We start from the raw sequence: 22,425 nt of genomic DNA, 5'->3' as shown, positions 1-22,425 counted from the left end.
TTCTTGGTCTGATATAGTAGACTCTTTAAAATAATTGTTCTAAGATCTCTGTCTACACAGCAATACTACAGAGTTTGGTCACTACAGTGAGGTCACAGTTCTAGTATAAGAATGGAAAAGGTAGGTTATAGCATAATTTCTATTTTGGAAATATACTGCTATGTGTATAACCAATAATAAATTTTATTTAATACTAAAATATTATTTAATATTAAAAGTTTTCTTCATTCTCCCTACTTTGAAAACTAAAAAGAAAGATATAAAGAATAGAACTAAAAATTAATTTACCATTTGAATCACTCTGACTCTGGAAGGAAGTATTTTAATTCAGTTCCACTTAAAAAATAAAAGTTTCCATATACCCATAGTGAGCACATTAACTACATTTTCGCACACAGAAAACTTAGGTACATTCAACTGTTTATGAGACATATCTCCATATAATACATTTACATTCATGTGAAGTATATGAACTTATTTAATTGTATATATTCATGACTTTTGCATCTAATTTACCTTTTGAAACAACATGTAATATGCTTATTTTCTAAAAGTCAGTTCATATACGATGACTTAAGGTTAGAATCTTCTGAAAGTTATAATTGTATTCATACAATGAGAGAATCTAATAACTCTTCTAAACATAAGCTTTAAGCTAAAGCTTTAGCAATTTAGGTTTTGTAACTTGCAATGCAGGGAATTCTTAGGTTGCACTGTTGGGTTTATAGTTTAAGTCACTTAAAATGGCTCACAATTATTTGTGCATCAGGGGAAAAAAGCACCAAGAACAATAATTTTTTTTCAGACCATAGATGAAATTAAAACACAATCATCTCAATTTCCCTTTAACATCTAATATCTGTAAACAGCATTTACTCCAAATGCTCAATCTTTATGTTTGCTCAGTGACATCAACTGACACATTGGACATAAGAATGGAAATGGTAAAAACAGATACTATACATAATGCCTATCAACTTACTTGAATTCAGTTTAACATTGAAAATTTCCATTTTTGGACTGAGTTCTTTTGATCTAGAACTCTGAAAAGAACAGTAACATTTATAAACTTATCAGTTACACCTCTTAAAAAGAAACTCTATAGGTGCTTTCTTGCCAATACGTAAGGCAAAATTTTCTTGATGAACTAAGCACCTCTTACAGTAAGGAAATATATAAAAGAAAATATTTTCTACAAATTAATATAAAAATTTATGTGCATAAAGATGTATTTCTCCCAGCTGTGTATGTAATATCTTAAATAACACGCAATTAAAAAGATTCAAAGCACATACTGAAAAAATAACTCATGTCAAAAGTCCAGTTATTAAATATTGCAGCATATATGTCACTGTAACAATTAAGAACATTTTTCCAATGTAAATGGTTAGTGAAATCTCTTTGGAAATATACTCTTTTAAAAAGTCCCCAATGTGTAAATCCTGCCTGTCAAACTCCAACCTAAGCTAATGGTTTCTTAATAACTAAGATGCAATCCCATGAAAACACCAATATAGAGAGAGGCTGCATCATTAGACTCTGCACTTTGGTACAGGCCAGTTGGGGGTGGTGGTGGTGGTGGTGGTGGTGGTGGTGGTGGTGGTGGTGGTGGTGTGTGTGTGTGTGTGTGTGTGTGTGTGTGTTTGTGTGTGTATGTGTGTTTTTCCTTTACCACAGGCACATGAGTAAACACCATATTAACAATCTCAGACTTTTATCACAAATTTTGCTACTCACAGAATGCTAATCAACATTATTTTAAACATTTCTAGATCATGACAAAAGTTCCTCACCTGAAAATAAACAAAGAATACTCTAGATTCAAAAGTATTTCTAAACAAACACAGAGATGTATAAGAACAAACATAAATTACCTGCTTTGACAGTTCTCAAAGTTTATTACATTTTCTTTCTACTTAACAAGTGATTTTTTTAAGTATAAAAAGGTCCAGTTTCTGCTAAGAAGACTTCATTTCTTTTTCCCAATGTTTTTTTTGAGTTCATGAAGTTCTGTTTTGCTACTTATATTCTTTTTCCGAGATGAGGTATTGGGAACACCTGCACTAGATGGTCCACTGGTAGCTATACACAAAAAGAATAACAATTGCTTAGATTTACACAGCAACCAAAGTTCAAATAGTTCTGCTGAGCAACAGAATAGGTCTTATTAACTGTGATGTAAAGAAAAACATTATGAACATTAATACAGCATTTTACTATACTTCTTTTGCGGTACTAGGGATTGAAAACAGGGGTGCTTTATCACTGAGCTATACCCCCAGACCTTCTCTTTTTAAATTTTTTTGTTTAAGAGAAACAAAACAGCAGGGTCTCACTAAGTTACTCATGCTGGGCCTCAAACCTTTTATCCTCCTGCTTCAGACTCCTGAGTACTAGGTTTATAGATCTGTGCCACCTCATCTGGCAACCTTCTACTTTTTAATTCAACATAAATATTGAAAGGTAATGTCAATGGGCTCTGCTCACAAAGTAAATTTCTCAGTTCACTCTATATTTTCCCTGGGAAACCAACTCACTTCCATTATTTTAAGTACAACCCATTGTGTTAATGACTTTTCAAATTTATAATTGTAGCCCAGGCCTTTCTCCTTGCCCAAGATATATATCAATTGCCTACTGGAACTCTCTTTATAGAATCTGATAGAAAACACAGATTTAGCATGCTTAAAACTGAATTGTTAATTTCCCTTATACATACACATTCCTTCCTATATCTTTAATCTCATTACTATTATAGAGCTAGAAGGTGGCCAGGCATGATTTCACACACCTGTAATCCCAGGACTTGGGAAGCTGAGACAGGAAGTTCTGTTGGTTTGAGGCCAGCCTCAGCAACTTAGTGAAATCCTGTTTCCAAACAAAAAATAAAAAAAACTAGGAGTGTAGCAGAGGTAGAACACCCCTGAATTCAACCCCCAGTACCACAAAGAAATGAAAATAAAATAAAACTAGAAGGTTAGAAAACTAGAATCATTCATAACCTGGAAATCATTTTTTCATATTTAGATCAATGTCAAGGCCTAATGTATTATCAACAAACTATTCTAGGTGGAGTTACACTTTTACTATTCAGATTAATATTTCTCCAAATAAGTATATACTCTGCACAAAATATAAATAACAACAAAACTACCTAATGAAAAGTGAACAAAATTAGGCAGCTACAGAAGAATCAACAATTGTAAGAAGGGAGTAACATGGATTGAGTCCTGCCATCCCTTTTGTAGTTATTAGCCAGAGAACAGGCTTCAAAATCTGTATCATGCAGAACTGTTGAAACTCCAACAAAAAATCCAGTTTTACTAGCATGAAGCACCAGAGACAAGTATTAGGGGGACCTATAGGGGATAGAAAGCAAGGTAAGGTAAGAAATTCTAGAAAGGGAGAGACTGTAATTCTGTGTATGAACTGTGATCAGTCTATAGTATGAACAAGAGTAAGTGTCAAGCAACAGCTACAGTGTTGAGTTTAGACTGTCCCCTGCCCAGCTTTGAATTTTTACCTAACAAGGGAAGAAATATCTAACACAATCACCTCTAATAGAAAAAGAAGATAAAAATAAACCCAAAGTGACTAGAAGGAAGAAAATAAAGAGCGAATTGAACTAAGTATAAAATAAACAGAAAAATAGTAAGATAAAGTTGGACCTTTGAAAAGGCCAAGAAAATTGGCAAATTTCTCATAAGAATGTTAAAAAAATAGAGAACAAGTTACCAGTAACATGAACAGAGATTATTACTATATTCAGGAAAAGGATCATAAAAATGAACAAAGTTAACAACTTAGACAAAAATGAATAAGTTCCATGAAAAATGCAAATTACTAAAAATGCCATAAAAATGAAATTAAAATCTAATTCATTTAAACATTTAAGGAAGAAATAAGAATTTTATGAAATTCAACTTCTCAAATCATTTTATGAAGCTAGCATTATCCTGATACCAAAACCTGAAAGGACATTACAAAATATGAAAACTACAGATCACTATATTCTAAATGCAGATATAAAAGTCTTCAAAAGTAAACTGAACCCAGGTTCATTTTTGTGGTAGTTTTGGGGTACATGTGTGTGCATCATTTACCATGACCAAATAGGGTTCATTTCAGAAATACAAAGTTGGCTTTACATTTGAAAAGTCAAATATATATATATATATATATATATATATATATATATATATATATATATAGTCACCATTTTAACTTTAATGTACTGTAATTCAAAGAACTTTTAAATCCTAGGTCTACTGACTACCAGTTATGTGGGCTGGGACAAGTCAAAACCTTTCTTCTGCTTCTTCATCTGTAATGGATATAAAAATGGTATAACATGTATAATAAAAATAAGTATTCAAATGTTAGCTTTGTGTCATGCGTGGAATGCACCAATCGTTATGTTTAAGGTGTTTAAATATAATAATTATATGTAAATTATAAAGAATTATAATAAAATATAAGTAGAAAATCAGAGAAATGGAAAGAACACCAAGATAGTAATATCTATCAGTTTAAATATTATGGGCTCCATATTCTGATTAGGCAGAATGTTCAAGATTCATATCTATTAAAGATACTGATCCTAACTTATAAGGCCTGTTAATTTCATTGTCTGACCTATAATTAGATATAACAGAAAAAATTAATAATATAGAGTATCACTGAGATTCTTGTTTTAATAGTTATATAAATACTTTATAAATAGAGGGGTTTGGATTGGGTGTTGAAGAATGGGAAGGAAGATTTTTTTTTTTTTTTGCGGGTCTGGGGATGGAACTCTGGGGCATTCGACCTCCAAGCTACACCCCCAGCTTCCTTGAGAATGTTCTGCCTAGAGGGCTGGCGTGACTTGTACTCAGGTCAAGTCAGAAAGAGCTGCAAACGTTTAACTCTGAGTACAGGCAGAACCTCCTCAAAGACAGATAGGAGCAAATACCTGCTTGAGAAGCATGTGAAAGGCAAAGTTCTAATGCTCTGTTTAGTTACTTAGAAATGTAACCAAAGAGTTTAAGGATATCCCCAGTGTGAGCTGATTATTTCTTGGCTTATGTTTCATTGTTTATGTTAATTGTTCTATGTAAGAATAAAAACTATGATGAGAATTGGAGTTTTGCTACAAGCCTGAGTGAGCTATAGCCCTCCGCATCTTGCCTGCTGCCTCTTTCTCAGCAACCCGGTTCATCTACATACCATAAAACAGACATCTCCAAAGAAATTATAATAAAAAAGTGGAGCTATATAGAATTCTCTGAGGAAAAAAGATATTGTGTAAAAACAAGAATAAACAGGGTTAGAACACCCCTCTTTGGAATAGGAGAGTCGAAAGAAGAAGCATAAAATAAAAGTAGAGAAATCAGAGCAAAGGAAAGAACACCAAGATAGAATAATACCTTGAAAGTCAGAGTAAAAGGCATTTGAGAGAGGATCAATGTGACAACCAAATGTGCCAAGTTAAAAACAGAAAAATGCTGATAAAAGATAACTGAATCTGGTAGTCATGTCATCAGACTGAGAATGGATAGACTAAAATAGTTTAGGCAACAAGAAAAGATCCTCACATAAAATGACATCTTATGTTAAATAGAAAAACAAAACAAAGCCCAAAATTAATTTGGGGAAAAGTGAGTATAAAATATATTTTATAAAAAGATGTAGGAGGAGGAAACAATTAACAGGGACAAAAAAGAGATGGGAAAAAAACAAAGCTAAAAAGTAATGTTTGTAAATACACTATAATTATAGATTTTAACTCTTGGGATTAATATTCTAGAAAGCTCTAGAAAGTACACTGATCTTACTGAAAATAGATTTCACATTTTAAAAATAAACTATTATCACATCTCCAATTGCTGTATAGAATCCATAAACTCACAGACACATATCTAACCTGGTTTGCTGCTTGCTTTAGTATTTTTTAAGGTAGCTGGTGGTGTTGGGAGGATTTTTGCAGGTGTATATGTATTTAAAGATATTTTTCTTCTCATTACTGGGCTGGAACGTGAGGCAGAAGAGGCTGGAATAAAAAAAAAATTACAATTTAATAATTCCCTACCAATTAAAATTAGAGAAAAGTTTTGTGATATAATGTAATGACTATAAGAATATGCATATTAAAGATAGACAAGGCATGTTTTGTGGAGTAAATTTAGCAAACAGCATCTATGTGGGATTACATTAAACTAAAAGTTTCTGTTCATCAAAGTAAATGATCAAGAATCTAAAGCAAGGGCATACAGAATGGTAGAAGGTCTTTGCCAGTGACTCCCTGAGAGAGAACAAATATCTTAAATATACAAAGTATTTAAAAGAATCAACATTAAAAAAATAAGCCAATCAATGAATGGGCAATTGAACTAGTCACTTCACAAAACAAGAAATACAATGGCCAATAAACATGAAAAAATGTTCAACATCTTTAGCAATCAGGAAGATGCAAATCAAAACTACACTGAGATTCCATCTAACCCCAGTCAGAATGGCAATCATCAAGAAGTCAAACAACAGAAAGTACTGATGAGGATATGGGGAAATAAGAACTCTTCTGCACTGATGAATATATAGCACCTATGAAGATCAATGTGGAGATTCCTCAGAAAACTGCGAATGGATCCAACAAACGATCCAGCTGTACCACTGTCTATTCTACTAGGTCATAAGCTAATTGTTATGGTTTGAATATAAAATGTCCCTGAGACATCAGGCTCTAAAGGCAGCCGTGCTTCAAGGTGGGCTCCTAGGGGTGAGGCCTTAGTAAATATATATGTCCTTTGCTCCTTCCCTTTGCTCTCTCTGCTCCCAGAAGAATTACAGTGCAGCTGACCCAATAATATGTATGCAGCCTGTCCCAAAATAGTCTATGAACTTTGAACCCTTCCAGATCTATAAGTAAATAAAACCCTTCTTCCTCTAAGTGTTGCATGTCAAGTGTCTATATCACAGTGGTGAGAATGCTGACTGAAATACTAATGTTACTACACTTTTCCAAAGAGAGGTGGGATGCAATATACAATTTCTAAAACTTAGCCACGAATCTCTTTTGATAATACACGTGAATTAACCCTTTGAGAATATTTACTGGGGAACAGAGTTTGAAAATATACTGTCTTCATTAATTGCTCCATTTAATTAAGAGCTCTTTCAGACTACTTCCCAAAATTAGTGAAGGAATGAGGAAATGTGCATGTATGGATTAATGTGGGCTGATCATTTTAAAAATTATTTAAAAAATTTGTTAAGAAATAACAAAAATGTAAGATTTCAGGCAAATACTAATTTAAATAACAAAATAATTATGACTATACTATGCTGTTGATTTCTAATATTGGGTCTTAAAAATTTTCTTTTCCTTTTTGTAAGAAAAATATTTTTGGAAGAAATCAAGCAAAGTGTCACACTGCACAAAAGAATACTAATAATGTCCCTTACACCCTTTCTCTCCTAAAATTCTATTCATTATTTATATTTTTATAATTCTTGTTATACTCAGGTAACATTTATTATCCGACAATTAGATAATAATTATTAAGGTAAATTTTCCTACAATTTTCAGTGGTCTTCCGTGGAACTTCATTTGATGGAGAAGCAATAGAAGCAAGAAATTCATCCACCTGCTTTAAAGATAGGGCATTGTGAAGAGTTTCTAGAGGACAAATAGATGGAACCATGGAATACAATTCAAAGCCTGCAAGAGAAAAGAACAAAAATGAAAGTAAAGTTAGATATTTTAAATAGAAATAATTAAAAAGGAAGATGGTCATTTCTTAGAACTAGAAAATTTAAGTCTTCTCAATATATCACATGCAAACACACAAGATCTCTCAAGTCATGACACCAGATGCTATGCAATACGCAGTTGAAGTAAGATGTGACAACAATTTCATTTTAAATGTAATCACATAGTACAGTAAAACATGCACAAAATTTCTTCTACATGAATAAAACCAAAGAATATTTAAGAAGAAAACCTAAGTGGGCAAAAGGGACAAAATATAATCTTTTAGTTTTTGTCTTTTAAATTCAAGTCTATTCAATAGATAAGCTGATGCCACAATGTGTCCCTGATGCTAGATGCTGAAGTAATTTCTTGACAAAAAACAGTTATGTAGTTACTTGTAAAGAGTCATTTTAAACATTTTCCTAGGAATGTGAAGGGCAGCAACACTTTAGTGTTATCCTAAAACACCATTCACTCACTTGTGCTAGAATTAAAATTCTGAAACATATTTTACCTACCTTTATTGAGTCAACACCAATAATTCTATTATTGAATTCATTAGTTGAATAAAGTTAGGTCAAATGAAAAGCAACAAAATACAAGTATGTTTATATTTAACAATGGCAGAGAAATACAACAACATGCAGTTATGGAAGATATCATTATAGAAAGAAGAGCACTTAAATACATAGTTTATTGTTTTTAAACAAACAGGATACAGGTTATTCAGTTTCTGTAAAAAATTATTTATTTAAATTTTATTCAATTGAATGGCTTTTAAAATTGCTTTCATATATGTTTACAATAACAAGTCGTGCCAGGATGTAACTCAGTGGCAAAAGCGCCTGGGTTTGATCCCCAGTTCCAAAAAGACAAAAAAAAAAAAAAAAAAAAAGAACCCCTTTAAAATAACAAGTCTTAGCCGGGCGTGGTGGCTCACGCTTGTAATCCCAGCATTCTGGAGGCTGAGAATGGAGGATCGCGGTACGTGGAAAGCCTCAGCTACTAAGTGAGGCTCTCTGCAACTTACTGAGACCCTATTTCAAAAATAAAAAATAAGGCAGAGGGTATAGCTCAAGGGTCAAATACCCCTGGGTTCCATCCCCAAACCCGAAATAAATAAATAGATAAATAAATAAATAAATAAATACAGGTCTTTCTGCATCTGTTCTTCCAAAATTTCAAATTATTTCTCTCCAAAGAAATACTTTCAGGAATTAAGTTTACATATAGCCCAATATCATTAGTTGAAAAGTAAGAATTAGATTCAGATCACAGTAGACTTTGCCTCAGCAGGCATGTGATCATTTTAAAACAGGATGAAAGCTGGGCATGATGACACATACTTATAATCCCAACACTAGAAGAGTAAGAAAGGCCAGTGCACAGTGACTTAGAAAGACCATGTTTCAAAATAAAAAAATAAAAAGGGGTTGGTGTATAGCTCAGGGGTAGAACAGCACTGGGTTCAACCCTTAGTATCACACACACACACACACACACACACACACACACACACACAAACAAAAACCAACAACAACAACAACAACAACAAAAATAAAACTAAATGCCATTTGATTACTTAAATTTGGGGAGGAAATATTGACCCAAGAACCACTGGAATTCCAAGTTGGAATAGGAAAACTTGATTAAAAGAAAATCTAATTTTCCTATGAAAATACCAAAGGACTTTGAAAACTTACATATTTCACTTTTAGATAGAAACCAAAGCATGACATAATATCTTTACACATAATTTAAAAAACTAAGCCGGGCGTGGTGGTGCACCCTTGTAATCCCAATGCTTGAGAGGCGGAGACAGGAGGATCATGCAGGTTTGAAGCCAGCCTTGCTGGTTTAAGAGACCCTGTTTCCAAATAAAATATAAAATAGGTCTGAGAGTGTAACCTGGAGGTAAAAGGGTTCCATCCCCAGTACCACCAAAAAAATCCCCCCAAAAACAACAAACCAAAAACAAAAAAACATAAAAACCTATTATAACAGCAGCTAAAATACCTACGTTAAACATTAAAGAAATTAGTCTTGTACAACTGTTATTTTCTTTTTCAAAGTACAAGATTCATGCAAATAAGCATATATTCCTTTTTGAATTACATGTTTTTCTCCTTTCCTTAGGATGTGTATAAGTCATAATAATTATTTTCTTTCATTTGCCTGATAGATCTTATAACAGGCAAATGACAATATAAGCAAGTTGCTCGGGACTATATTTTCCCCCATTTTATCTTTAGTAAACTTTTTATTTAATACATAATGAAAGGGTTAGCACAGCAATTTAAAAATTCCCCTGCTGACATGTTTAGAAGCTATAAAAACATACCACTGGAGCCTATAAATTCCACAGAGGAAACGGACCTATAAAGGTGTAGGTGTTCTGCACAGAGGCCCAGAAAATAAGGTAAAGCACTGTCAGAAGATACTTGTTTCACCATGTTCTTGAACTAAAGATGAAGGCGGGGTAAGTCCATGATATGTGTTAAAGATGGAAATAACATAAAAGTAGGGAAATAAAAAGTGAAGAACCAAATGACAATTCATAGGACAGATAAGACACACAGCAATAAAAAAATAAAAAAATCTAGCAAATTCAAAGGAACTATTTCTAGAACTGAAAGAATGCATTTAATACACATTAAGTTGTATAATATATAAAAAAGTAACTTTTTTTTAAAAAAAAAGCCTAAACCAAAGGAATATCAAGTTACTCTATTTTCTGCTAAATTTAATAAAAATATTTTTTATCTTTAGTTAGACACAGAGTTCTCCTAGGTAAAACTTGCAATCCTGGCTTTAAACACATGAATTCATTAAAAAAAAAAAAAAACTATAGATAGGCTTAAACCTGCCATATTTCTTCTTGGAATTTTGTGACTTCTCTTTTTCTTGAGACTTCTGGTTTTCTTCTAAGATGTTTTTATGCATGTGGTATCTTTAGAAGCTGCAGCTGTATGAAATAAGGATCTTTTTTCTTCAAAGAGTAGCATTTAAACAGCTACAATGGAGGGAAAGTACATTAAGCTTTAGGGCTAAATTTTCACTAATTGAGGATGAAATCTTCTTACTCCACCTTCAAAAAAGGATTAGTGCACTGTTATCTAGATGTATGTTGTGAAAGGATCCGATCCAAAAGGAGAATGACCATAAAACTTGTGCTGAATCTTTAGGCTTCATAAAAGGTTGTTTTTCAAAGACTTACTTGCAGTTAAAAATAAAATAAAAAAATTTTCAGGAACAAAAGTACTAACATTCCAAATAAAAGTAAAAACCTAAGAGTTATTTTTAAAAATGCTTTGGTCCTGAAGCATTTAAAAATGATCAACAAATACTCCCTCTGGCTCCCAAGTTCAAGCTTTATGTAAGAAAAGCTTTAATACTGTAAAAATTCAGTTTATAAATAATGGCTATGAAACACTTTCCTATTCAGCCTCAAAAAAATGAAATTAACTGAACTGGGCTTTTAGACTTTAACTTAAGTCTTCTTCCTTCAGGAATACCCTGGTTTTAAGGAAAAGTAGTGGCACCCAAAGAAACTGGTTGCTTGATAACAGCAAACTATACTGCCACACAAGGACAAAGTGCTTAGATAAAGTTTTCAGAGTGGTTCAGAACAAGTCCAGTTTTGCTTTAGACAAAGAGCCAGGGATAAACGATGTTACATGGTGAAATCCACATCACCTGGTTCCCAAGAACCTTTCAAAGACACTTCTCAAGAGGCATGGGTCATTCTGTATTTTTGTTAAATATCTCAATAAAACAACCATGTGACCAGAAGAGGAATTAGGGAAAAAATTAAAATTATTAAGAATTAAGAATAGATGGAGGAATTTTAAATTACTAATTATAATTTAAAAATTTGTGTAAACTGATCACATGTAAAATTAGAAAGAATTTGCAGATGTTAATTTAGGATTAAAACTCATCATCATTGTGGTCATTTAAAAGTTTGACGAGTAATGTTAAATTATTTTGTGAATTATGGCTGAAAAAGGGAGTTAGACAGTATCAATAATTTGGGTGAATAATAAATTGGAATTGTATGCCAATTGAAATTAAGGATGGAGAAAGAAATGATACTGTGTATCCCACATTTTGAAATAAAAGAAAAATTAAAAAGGGATGAAGCAGGGGAGTATCTTTTAAAATAAAAGCAAAACGTACCATTGGTTGGGTGTCGAGCAAATGAGATAGAAAACCTTTTAACAGCAGAACCGCGTGTGGCGTCTGAGAAAGAGAAAAACAGGTACCTGAAATTCGTAACAGCTACCAAAGGAACACTTAAAAAAAAGAAGGGAAAAACAAATATAGGAGGAGGTTAGACTAAGGTGACATGCAGAAGGGACAATGAAAGAAGGTAATAAGCCAAATACTGGTTAAAAGCAGTAAACTGGCTTGATGATAAAGCAAACATTTAATGAAATATACAAAAGAAAGAAAAGCAGAATGAGCTGGCAATTCTAGTAAATCCATGTTTTACTGACTAAAGTAAATTTGTGAACATATGAGTAAAAGTTTTAAATAATGCTGCTCCTGAAAAAGCCCAAAATGCTCCCCTTAGCAAAAGGAGCTTCCGTGAGCCTCAAAGGTATTTTGAATATCAAAATATCAAAACCTAAGGTATATTAGCAACAGTGAGAGAATCTCCTTCTGCTGGGACTCATTCTATTTATTTGTATAAAATATTACCAATATATTTTCCTCTAATTAACAGTCTATTCACTAAATAAAGGGTTAACAATGAACAAGAAGTTAAAAGACCAAAGAAAATTTATTCTTTATATGATGAACTCTCAATTATTTAAAAGGATACAGATGACACAGTTCTAAATTTTCCATTTCAGAAAACTTACTGTATAACTACCATAAGTCTAACTATGATTAATTGTTTGATGAAACATGGATCCAAGCAGTGACTAACAGGGCACTGGCAGTCACTTAGGTAAAGGGTGCTAGGATTCCACTTGAATCAGTCAGTGCCTTAAGCTTGCTTGCGAGAAATACTGCTCATGGGTGTGTGCATGGGTGTAGGTATGAATCTGTGTGTGCATGTGTGCACATACCATCTATGCAGCCAGAAGAGGTCAGCTTTTTACGATGAGTACGAGCATAATCCTGTAGGTTAGGTGCGCTTGAAGAACCCCCGAGCACCGAGGTGCTAAACAGGCCCGCACAGTGAGACCCTGATGGGAGTTAGAGAAAATACATACAACAACGGGTGTTCTTCCATTCACATTGGGAATTCATGCAGCATGCAATTAACATGGCTCTTACCAAAACATAGGCAGCCTTTGTCAGTGCCTTGAATAGGCTCACAATATACTTGTAATTTTCTAGTGATGTAAATTTTAATACAATGTTTCTAAAGACCATCATTTACCATATCACAAATGGGGTAATTTAATACTGGATGAAGTGCTATCTTTGAGGGAAAATAATAGTCCATGCAAAAATTAGACATATACATCCTAAAAGTATTAAAAATACTACTATAAAAACTAATTTTGAACAAGGATTCTAATAGTCAATCTGCAAGAACAGGCTATATAAAAAGAACTTCTCCTAACACAAATTAAGTTAAATCAATATTTTTGCATATATGCTTATAAATTAGGAAACTTTTTCCATTCTCCCAAATTAAGTAATGTCAAAATATCTTATAAAATAAAGTACATCAATGCTTATCTACTTGTGTGACCAGGAAAAATAACTCCTTTTTAGTCATTCAGGCCTAATTTATTTTAGGTTTCTCATATTTAACAAATGATTTAAGATCTTAACTAATAAGGCCCCCAATGAAACACATATCAGCAAATAAAACACTCAATGCTTAACTTGTAGCAATAGTTTTTACACCCAAGCAATAGTTCATCACTGGGGAAAGATAAAATACATTTCTCTCAAACATACTATAACAGTTTGGTAAAAACTGCAAAGTTTCTGTGGAAATATTAAATGCTATCAATATAACCTATATGCAATTAACTAAAGAAAAGATCCTCAAGTATATAGGTATCAAGACTGTTCATAAATTTAGTACAAAGATTTTAGTACATACATGTTTTATGATGAAATCTATGCTTTTATTAAGCCTATTTAGACAAATATTTTCAGAAAATCATGTCATTACTCCATATAGTTTATCCATCATGAGCTTAAAACCAATCATTTTTGAAAAGGTGTTTTCCAATGTTGCTCTGATTGTTTGAAAAGAAACAATTATGTTCTATAGCCCAATAAAGAATAAACTGCCATTGTGCATTAGCTTGGCTTCGGTTTTCCTTAAGAGTTTCTCAAAAGAAAAATTAATACACCCTGACAGGGTTTAAAACACTTCCCACTTAAAAAAAAAATCTTTAAAAAAATCTTTTAAATCAGATAAACAGAAGGTTCTTTTTGCATGCAATGGCTTTTTTTTTTTCATTTTTATCACTGGGGAAAAATGTTTCCTTCATAAATTAAGCATAAGATTAAAAACTAGCAGTGGCAAGTGGACTAAGTGGTTACCATAGCGGACACTGAAAGTGTGACACAACAAAATTAAATGCTACATCATAGAGTATCAAGGCTTTACCATGTGTTTTGAGTTGTACAACTCAATATTCCTTTATTAGTACACATTAACTAAAAACTAAAGCATAGCATTTGGTCATGTTTGTATTACTGAAGAGTTTTACATGTGTACATAATAGTGAGTTTAAGAAGGGCATGGTATATAATTTCCTTTCCACCACATACCTACGGTAGGGTTCTGCTTCTGTTCCACAAGAGTTCTCGGTGTTCGAAGGTAGTTAGCATTTTCAGATACAACCTGCATAAAGAAAGAAAAAAAAGTGGAATAAAACAGTAAAACAAATGAAAAAGTCCATACTTCATATGTAGCCTGTTCCAGACAGACAAAGGTTAATAAGCTGTATGATAAGTATTAGTACAAGTACATAAAACATGAAATATCATGCAAGATCCCCTTCTGAAAGGAGTCCATTTCATATGAAGTCCTTGCAATGAAGTGGTGCGAAGCAGGCATTCATTCATGTATGAAACAAGACAGATGAAAAGAAACAATCAACAGATTGATAAAATTTCACTCTCCCTTAAAAGAAGCCAAATGCCCACTCTTAAACAGCTCCTGTATTTGAAGAGGGAAAAACAATCACAAACAAAAGAAAAGACAGACAGACTGTTAAGGTCACCATACAATTACTGATCCATGCATGGACTTTATCAGAGTAACCTTTAAATATTTACAGCCTTAATGGATACCATAATCCCTTTTCCTATAATTAAGTACATTATATTTCCAAACGGAAATTGCTAAAATTATTATAAAAGTCATGTGTGACAGCAGACCTTCCAATGTAACAAAAACCAAAGTATTTAAAGTTTCCAAATGTCATCACAGAAAGTCCTTCTGAAGTCATTTTATTTTGAATATTGTTGATGGGTATACATACACTTGTCCTGTCTTATCTTAAATTATTAAATAGCTCAAAGGAAAAAAACATTATATTTATCCCTTAATTAGATAATTCCAGAGAAAGGAATAGATTTATTCTGCTAATTAACACTGGGCCACATGATTTTTGATATTTCTTAAAAAGTTTACATTCTCAGCAAATTTTAAATAGAATCAAATTTTTCAATTATGGAGCAAAAGTTTTCTTACCATCAAATTGCACAATTTTGTTTATAAATTTTTTTAAAAAAACAACTAGTTAAAGAAAGATTTCTTTCTCTTTATTTGATTTTTATTAGCAAGCGTAAGTTTCAGGAGAATAAAATTTGGCTATTTTTCTAAATCCTGGATAAGTAAAACATTTCCAGTAAAAATGCTCAACATATGCAATGTAAGTAGTTTCATTCCCTTAATATTATCAGGTATAAATTCTTTTTAAAATAAACTAAAAATCAAGAACAGAAGGATTTACTCTGATGTAAATTAATACAAGGGATTAGATGTCCTCAGATAGCTGTTTGTTGCTCTGAATGCAGGGAAGAAAAAATGTTTAATGAAGTAAAGTTTAAAAACCTGTTGCCATGAGCCAAAAATACTGGATGTGAAAGCCAATGATTTGGGGGACACAGGGGAAGAAGTGATTTGTTCCCCTGATCTGCGTCTTCGACGCCCAGTACCCACACCACTGGTATAATGCAGCCAGGTACCAGTACCCTCTGGGCTAGACACACTCAGGGGGCTCTCTTCCTGGAAGTGAGAAAGGGGGCAAAAAGAAAAAGAAAAAAAAAGCAGAGCATGCACAGTTAGATACAACAGAGCCAAATGATCAGAAAGAAAAAAAAATACAGTTTGTTCGTATTTGATTATCCATTAAAAAAAAAAAAAAACTAAACACTCTTTTGGGAGCCAAATATTTAAATACTTTCGAATTTGATAGAAATAACATACAAATTTAACTTTGTGATAACAATTAAAGAAATATCTTAATATCTTAAGACACAAAATAATTATACTGCATAATAGTTGTCCCTTCTCTCTAAAAACTGAAAAGATTTTAATGTTTCTATTAAGCAACTATTTAAATACAAAAGTATTCTGCTTAATTTTGGATATTCAATAGAATATTGAATATTGCTATTTTGGGTGAACCTTTCAACCCAAAGCACAAAAAGATTATTCAAAGCAAATGTTAAAGAGATTTAAATGTTTTTAACTTAGAAGTGTCTGTCTCTGCTAGACATTAAAAAAAAAAAATGAGATCACAAGATGGAGGCAGATTGTCTTCATTTAGATTTTTAAGCTATCTATTTGCTTACTCTCTGGAGAAAGTTATCTATAGAATTAAGTAGGAAAAATATGCAGCAAACATTCTCATTTTACATGTTTGCATGCTCAGGTTTCAGACAGTGAGGACAGAGTAAAATCTACTTGCACAAAATGAAGAGGATAGTCTTGTTCTCTGTGTCTTTTGGAAGTACTTGGAAGTACAAACTTCTGATATCCATGAAGATGGTGGAAGCTGGAAAAAGTCTTCAAGATTTTACTTGAACAGTTTACCTTATGAAAGTAAAAGTTTAGCATAACATAGAAATAATCTCTTGAAAGTAAAAAGTATTCATGATAAAAAGGTTTATAAATGCGTTTTGTGTTTTGAGAGTTAACAAAGCCAGTGATTTCTGAGAGTTTTGAGAGTTAACAAAGCCACAAAAATCACTGGCTTTGTTAACTCATAAGGCTTTACAAATATATAGGAATTGCAAAATTGAAGAGCCACATTTTGTTGTACTGGGGTTACATAGGGTTTTGGGAGGACAAAGAGGTTTAATGATATAATTCTGAACAATCTGATTAATTGCAAATTGTTCCATAACACGTCAAAATCACTGTCCTTGCACAAATGATGTCTTAGGTTATATTAATATAGGTCATTTACCAATTTTCTGAAATTAAGTACATCTGAACATAATTAGATTTCTCATTTTTTCAATTGGGCTAAAATAGAACAAATAATCCCAAGTTCTATAATTGTTAACTATCCTCTCACAAAAACTTCATTCTTTTATAACTAACTTAAAATGTCATGTTCTGGGGAAACTTAAAATATAATTTCCATTATAAAGATACAGCAATTTATTTTACTAATAGGTTTTTTTATGCATAACTGTCAAGTTATCTGAAATTTGAGAAATCATGAAATACTTATGTTTGTGCAATACGGACATGTAGAAATGAGAACAATTCTTTTTTGTTGTTTAAGTTCTTTTTTTTGGGGGGGGTACTAGGGATTAAACCCAGGGTCTCTGTATATCTGAGCTACACCCCCATCCCTATTTTATTTTTTATTTTGAAAACAGGGTTTCTCAAAATTGCAAGAGGGCCTCCCTAAATTGCCAAATCTGCAATCCTCCTGTCTTGACCTCCAAGTACTGGGATTAAAAGTGTGTGCCATCATGCCTAGCCCTTGTTTAAATTCTCAGCTGCTAGATGTTATACTACATTCTTCAGATTTGATATATGTAAATATTAACAAAAATGTCTCTAACTTAAAAGTTTATGGTTCTTCCTATCTCAAATTTCATGTGTTGATTTATATTTTTATTAGAACATTTATAAAATATTTATATGCAATGACCTCAATCAGTGCTGGAAGAATCATCCTACAGAAAACATAATTCAAAATGAAGGTTAAAGTAAAAAATGTATATAAGTGTTCAAAATTTACTCGAGCCTCATTCTAACTGCTCAACTATACTTTCAAATGTAATTTTAATAGTTATTTAGTATCTCTGGTAATTCCTGTCTAGTTTAACAAAATATTTCTGATGTATTTAATTAGTCTTTTAAAAAGTTATTAAAAGAAAATCCAATGTGGCAAGATAAAAAAAATGTTTATCAAGTTCTTAGAATGGCCTTATTTTCATATTTGTATGTAATTTTATTATGGCAACCATATAAATTCTAAAGCTATTCTTTATATTTTTCTAATTGCTTCTATCTTTTGTAATTTTCTTTGAAAAATAAAGTTGACAAAAATTTGCCAACTTCCCAAGCTCCATAATAAAAGCTGTATTTTCTTTTCAGTTTTATTAACATATAGTTTACTTTATGCAAAACATGCTCTGACACATATACATACTTCATTTGTAGCCACTTTCCTGGATCGTGGAAGTGGAGACTTCCTGTGTATATGAATTGGCTCTGAAACCATTGGTTTAAACAATATCACAGCTCGATCAACCTCGTCTCTTTTGGAAGTATGTGGTTCATCATCATTATCGATTTTAAAAGACTTCCTGCCTTCATTCTGTGAGCAAAGAATACAGCATACTTAAAATTTAGATTTCAGATAAAAATATTTTTTTCTGATAAACAAATTCACCTCCCAATTGAAGTAGTTACTTAAAGTACACAAACGTTTTCTCAAATGAACTAATACTAACTGAATTATGGCTTCTTATGCTGAATACTCTGAAAGAGATAATCAAGTTTCTAATATCAAGAATACAGATATTCTATGGAGAAGTTAAACTGTAAAAGGACAATATAAATATACAAAGCCTAATGTTTATAAATTTTTACCAAATGCTCTAATAAATAATAATAAATTACTATAAGAAAAAGTAGAAATTAATTTTATGTAGAAATGTCATCTACCCAACCAGCAACTAAAAGAGCATTTGAATTTATAAATTTTAGAACACTTAAGTTGTAAAATACTTCCAAAAAATGTGATGAATGCATGAAAAATAATTGATCTATGACCTATTAAATATTTTATGAGTGTGTATCATGTGCCAGGAACTCTATTAGGACAAGATAAATAAGATACAGTCCGAGATTATAAGAATCTCACATTAGAGGAAATAGACAAAATGTTTTAGACAAAATATCAATTTATAAAAAAATGGCTCAGAGTCATAGAGTGAAACACATTTTTGAGTGTATGTGTGGTACTGGGGATTCAATCCAGGGGCATTCTACCTCTGAAGTACATACAAAGCCCTTTTTATTTTTGTTTTGAAACAGGGCAAGTAGGTTTATAAGAGTTTTGCTATTTGCCAAGGTTGTCCTTGAACATGCGATCCTCCTATCTCAGGCACCCAAATACTAAAATTGAAGGCTGTGCCACCACACCTGGCTTAAAACACATATTTTAAAGCAATAAGAATGGAGAAGTAGCAGTGGCAAAAACAAAACAACAACAACAAAAAAAAAAGTATATAAATACCTTCATCAGACTGAGAGCTACATAAAATGTAGTGGAAATCTTTAACCTGATAAGAAATATCTAAAATTTGAAACAATCAGCACAGTTAATAATAAAACTGTGAGAGATAAGAATGCCCACCACCACCAAATCTATTTGTTTTACTATACATCCATTACCATTAGTAGGTCATATGATCATAGACATAGAAAATCTAAATTACTCTGTAGGTTAGGTAAGTTATTAAGAGTGAATAAGAGCATATAGCAAGCTTGCTATTTATAAAATGTTAGTGCAACAATAAGTAAAAATTTAATATGACAGTAACAGAAAATAAAACAAGTAATTTATGAGAGCATAAAAATAATCTATGAATTAATCTGACAAAGAATAAGTGACTTATTAATTATTTTGCTCCAAAGATATACAGGTATAGCTGAGCAAATTCAGAAAAAGTCTTTGTACTAGAAGACACAAAACTGCAAAGTATCTTTTCTCTCAAAATTATTTTGCAGTCAATGTAATCCTAATCAAAATGCCAAAAAATTCTTTTTGGAATAAGACATTTTATATAGAAATGCAAGAAGCTAAAAATATTCAAGGTAATCTTGAAGAAAAAATAAAGTTTGAGCACTTTCATGCCATAAATTGATACTTATTATAGAACTACAATAATTAGGACTTTGATGTTGATACACACACACACACACACAGAGAGAGAGAGAGAGAGAGAGAGAGAGAGAGAGACAGACAGACAGACATAGACAGACAAACAGACACACACACACACACACACACACACACACACACACACACACACACACACAAACAGAGCAGTGAGAATATTGACTGAGATAGGGTTTAACAGCAGATTGAAAAAATAACTAAAGAAGCCAGTCATGGTGATGCATGCTTGCAATCCTACAACTTGGCAAGCCAAGAGGATCACAGGTTCACAGCCAGCCTCAGCAAATTAGGGAGGCCCGCTGCAACTTACTGAGACCCTGTTTCAAAACAACAACAACAAAAAACAAATAACACACAATAGGGCTGGGAGTACAGCTCAGTGGCAGAATGCTACTAGGTTCAGTCCCCAATACTGCACACACAAAAAAAGGGAACATAACTAAAGTCAAGATTAATAAACTATAAGAGATGTACAAAGGAAATACCATGTCCGAAGAAGAGAGAGAAAGAAAGAACTCATGCCAAGTGTGCAGTACATTTGGCATTAAATAATCCTCAAGTGAAACAATAACAATAAAAGACAAAAGTTATACTTCTTTCTTCTAAATACTAGGCGTAAAATCAAAGCAATCCAAATAAAAGGTAAAATTCTAAAGCATTCTAATGATTTGGTTTTTTAACCCAAATTATTTTAAAAAGCCTTAGTCATTTTTCTACTTAGTAGCTGAGATAAAAATTATTTAAATAACAGATAATTCTTACAGAAATCTCCTAAAAATCTAGAACTATAGTAAGCCCTGAGAGAGTTGGATCTTCACTACCTCTCTGGAAGCGGGTCTATATCCATAGCCTGAGGGCAAATTTTTATCTTCTTCACAACCTTTGGCTCCTGGACTAAAGTGTAACTCAACATGAAAGCGCTCCTCTGAAGAAAGATCCTAAAAAATGTAAAGGAACATTTTTACAGTGAGGAATTTCAAACTCTTTATTTACCTTTGGTAACACACACAGAACAAGAGCTTTTTACCTTGTTAGGATCCTCATAAAGCATGATAACAATCTGAGTCATGTAATTGAGTTCATTGACAACATTTAAATAATCCATAGCTCTTTTCCACTGTTCATCCTTTGACTCCTGAACAAAAGGTATATACTAAGTATTTTCTCATACAATATTTTTATAAGTCACTTTACTGTCATTATCATAGCTTGTTTAATACCAAGTGATACCATACATAAAGTGAACACTTTATAAAGTACACTATCTTTCAAAATAACTTCATTACATCTATTTTTATACTTTCATTGGTCCATTAGTGTCACATCAAAATGTAGTTCAGAGTGGTAGTGACATACAAATCACACAGCACTTGGTGGGCATTCTCTCTGCTCCCTCCCCACTCTACCCCTTCACCATATAGGATATTTAGACTGGCATTGGTATTTTCACATATGCACATAATGTCAATGGAAGGGATTCCATTTAAAAGTCTTTTAATCCCAGTACTTGAGAGGCTTTGACTGGAGGATCACAGGTTCTTGGCCATCCTCAGCAACTTGTGAGGTACTCCGCAACTTAAGTAAGACCCCATTTCAAAATAAAGAATAAAAAATAGGTAGTGTAGCTTGGAGGTAGAATGCCCCTGGGTTTAATCTTCAGTGCCACAAAAAAGAAATACGATCCTCACTATTAAATGTTGAGAATATAGAATAATTATTAATATTGTAAGTCCAAAAATATCCGCAAAAGTAAATAAATAAATGTCTCAAAAGTTTTCTTAGGCTTGTTTAAATAAATTATTTTAAAAGTCTCTTAGTAGTAGTAGTAGAAACTCCGGTGATAACTTTCTTCAAAAGAACATATACAAAGTAAAATTAAACAATCTTGTTAGGGCTCATGGTACATTCCTGTAATCTTAGTAGTTGAGAGACTGAGATGGGAGAATTGCAGGTTTGAAGAAAAAGAATATGTCTTTATTCCTAGAATCTAACAAAGTACTTGGTATATAGTAAAACTCTGAAAAATTATGAATGAAAAAATAACTATTAGTGAATTAATAAAATTTCACAGAAAAAGTAGCAGTTAGTCATTTAATTACAAATTCAAGAAAACATATTTGTTAGTTAGATTTAAATAACTTTTCCACTTACATTGCATAAGGCACCATAGCGAAGAATAGATAGTAAAGAATGTACATGGCTTTCACTGGTAAAATATAATCTGGTACGGACATGACGTTCAGGAGACAAAACACCTCTGGAATACCTAAAGTTAAAAGCAAACAATACTAAAATATAGCCATATAGTCAAAACTAAGTGTCAAAGTT

General features: G+C 32.3%; 1 protein-coding gene across 12 annotated transcripts in view; it reads right to left on the bottom strand.

Moving 5' to 3' along the window:
* Positions 1–1,969: 1,969 nt before the first annotated feature.
* PPIP5K2 (diphosphoinositol pentakisphosphate kinase 2) overlaps positions 1,970–22,425 on the bottom strand; it is a gene marked incomplete at both ends in the record, with an annotated part of 61,510 nt that continues 41,054 nt past the window's right edge. For 2 of the 12 annotated variants that reach the window (XM_080694730.1, XM_080694731.1), the window contains 11 exons: positions 1,970–2,082; positions 5,906–6,031; positions 7,559–7,699; positions 11,912–11,974; positions 12,811–12,930; positions 14,486–14,558; positions 15,777–15,950; positions 18,340–18,507; positions 20,919–21,035; positions 21,125–21,232; positions 22,249–22,363. In XM_080694730.1, coding sequence (XP_080550856.1) covers positions 1,970–2,082; positions 5,906–6,031; positions 7,559–7,699; positions 11,912–11,974; positions 12,811–12,930; positions 14,486–14,558; positions 15,777–15,950; positions 18,340–18,507; positions 20,919–21,035; positions 21,125–21,232; positions 22,249–22,363 — 1,318 coding nt within the window. Of the gene's footprint in view, positions 2,083–5,905; positions 6,032–7,558; positions 7,700–10,073; positions 10,128–11,911; positions 11,975–12,810; positions 12,931–14,485; positions 14,559–15,776; positions 15,951–16,637; positions 16,761–18,339; positions 18,508–20,918; positions 21,036–21,124; positions 21,233–22,248; positions 22,364–22,425 lie in introns of all 12 variants that reach the window. The other 10 variants (XM_080694733.1, XM_080694728.1, XM_080694734.1 and 7 more) reach the window with 7 other exon arrangements.

This window comes from Muscardinus avellanarius (genome assembly GCF_963383645.1).
Source record: "Muscardinus avellanarius genome assembly, chromosome: 1".
NCBI lineage: Eukaryota > Metazoa > Chordata > Mammalia > Rodentia > Gliridae > Muscardinus > Muscardinus avellanarius.
Note: the sequence above shows the minus strand (reverse complement) of the source record. Positions and strands in the feature narration are given on the sequence as shown.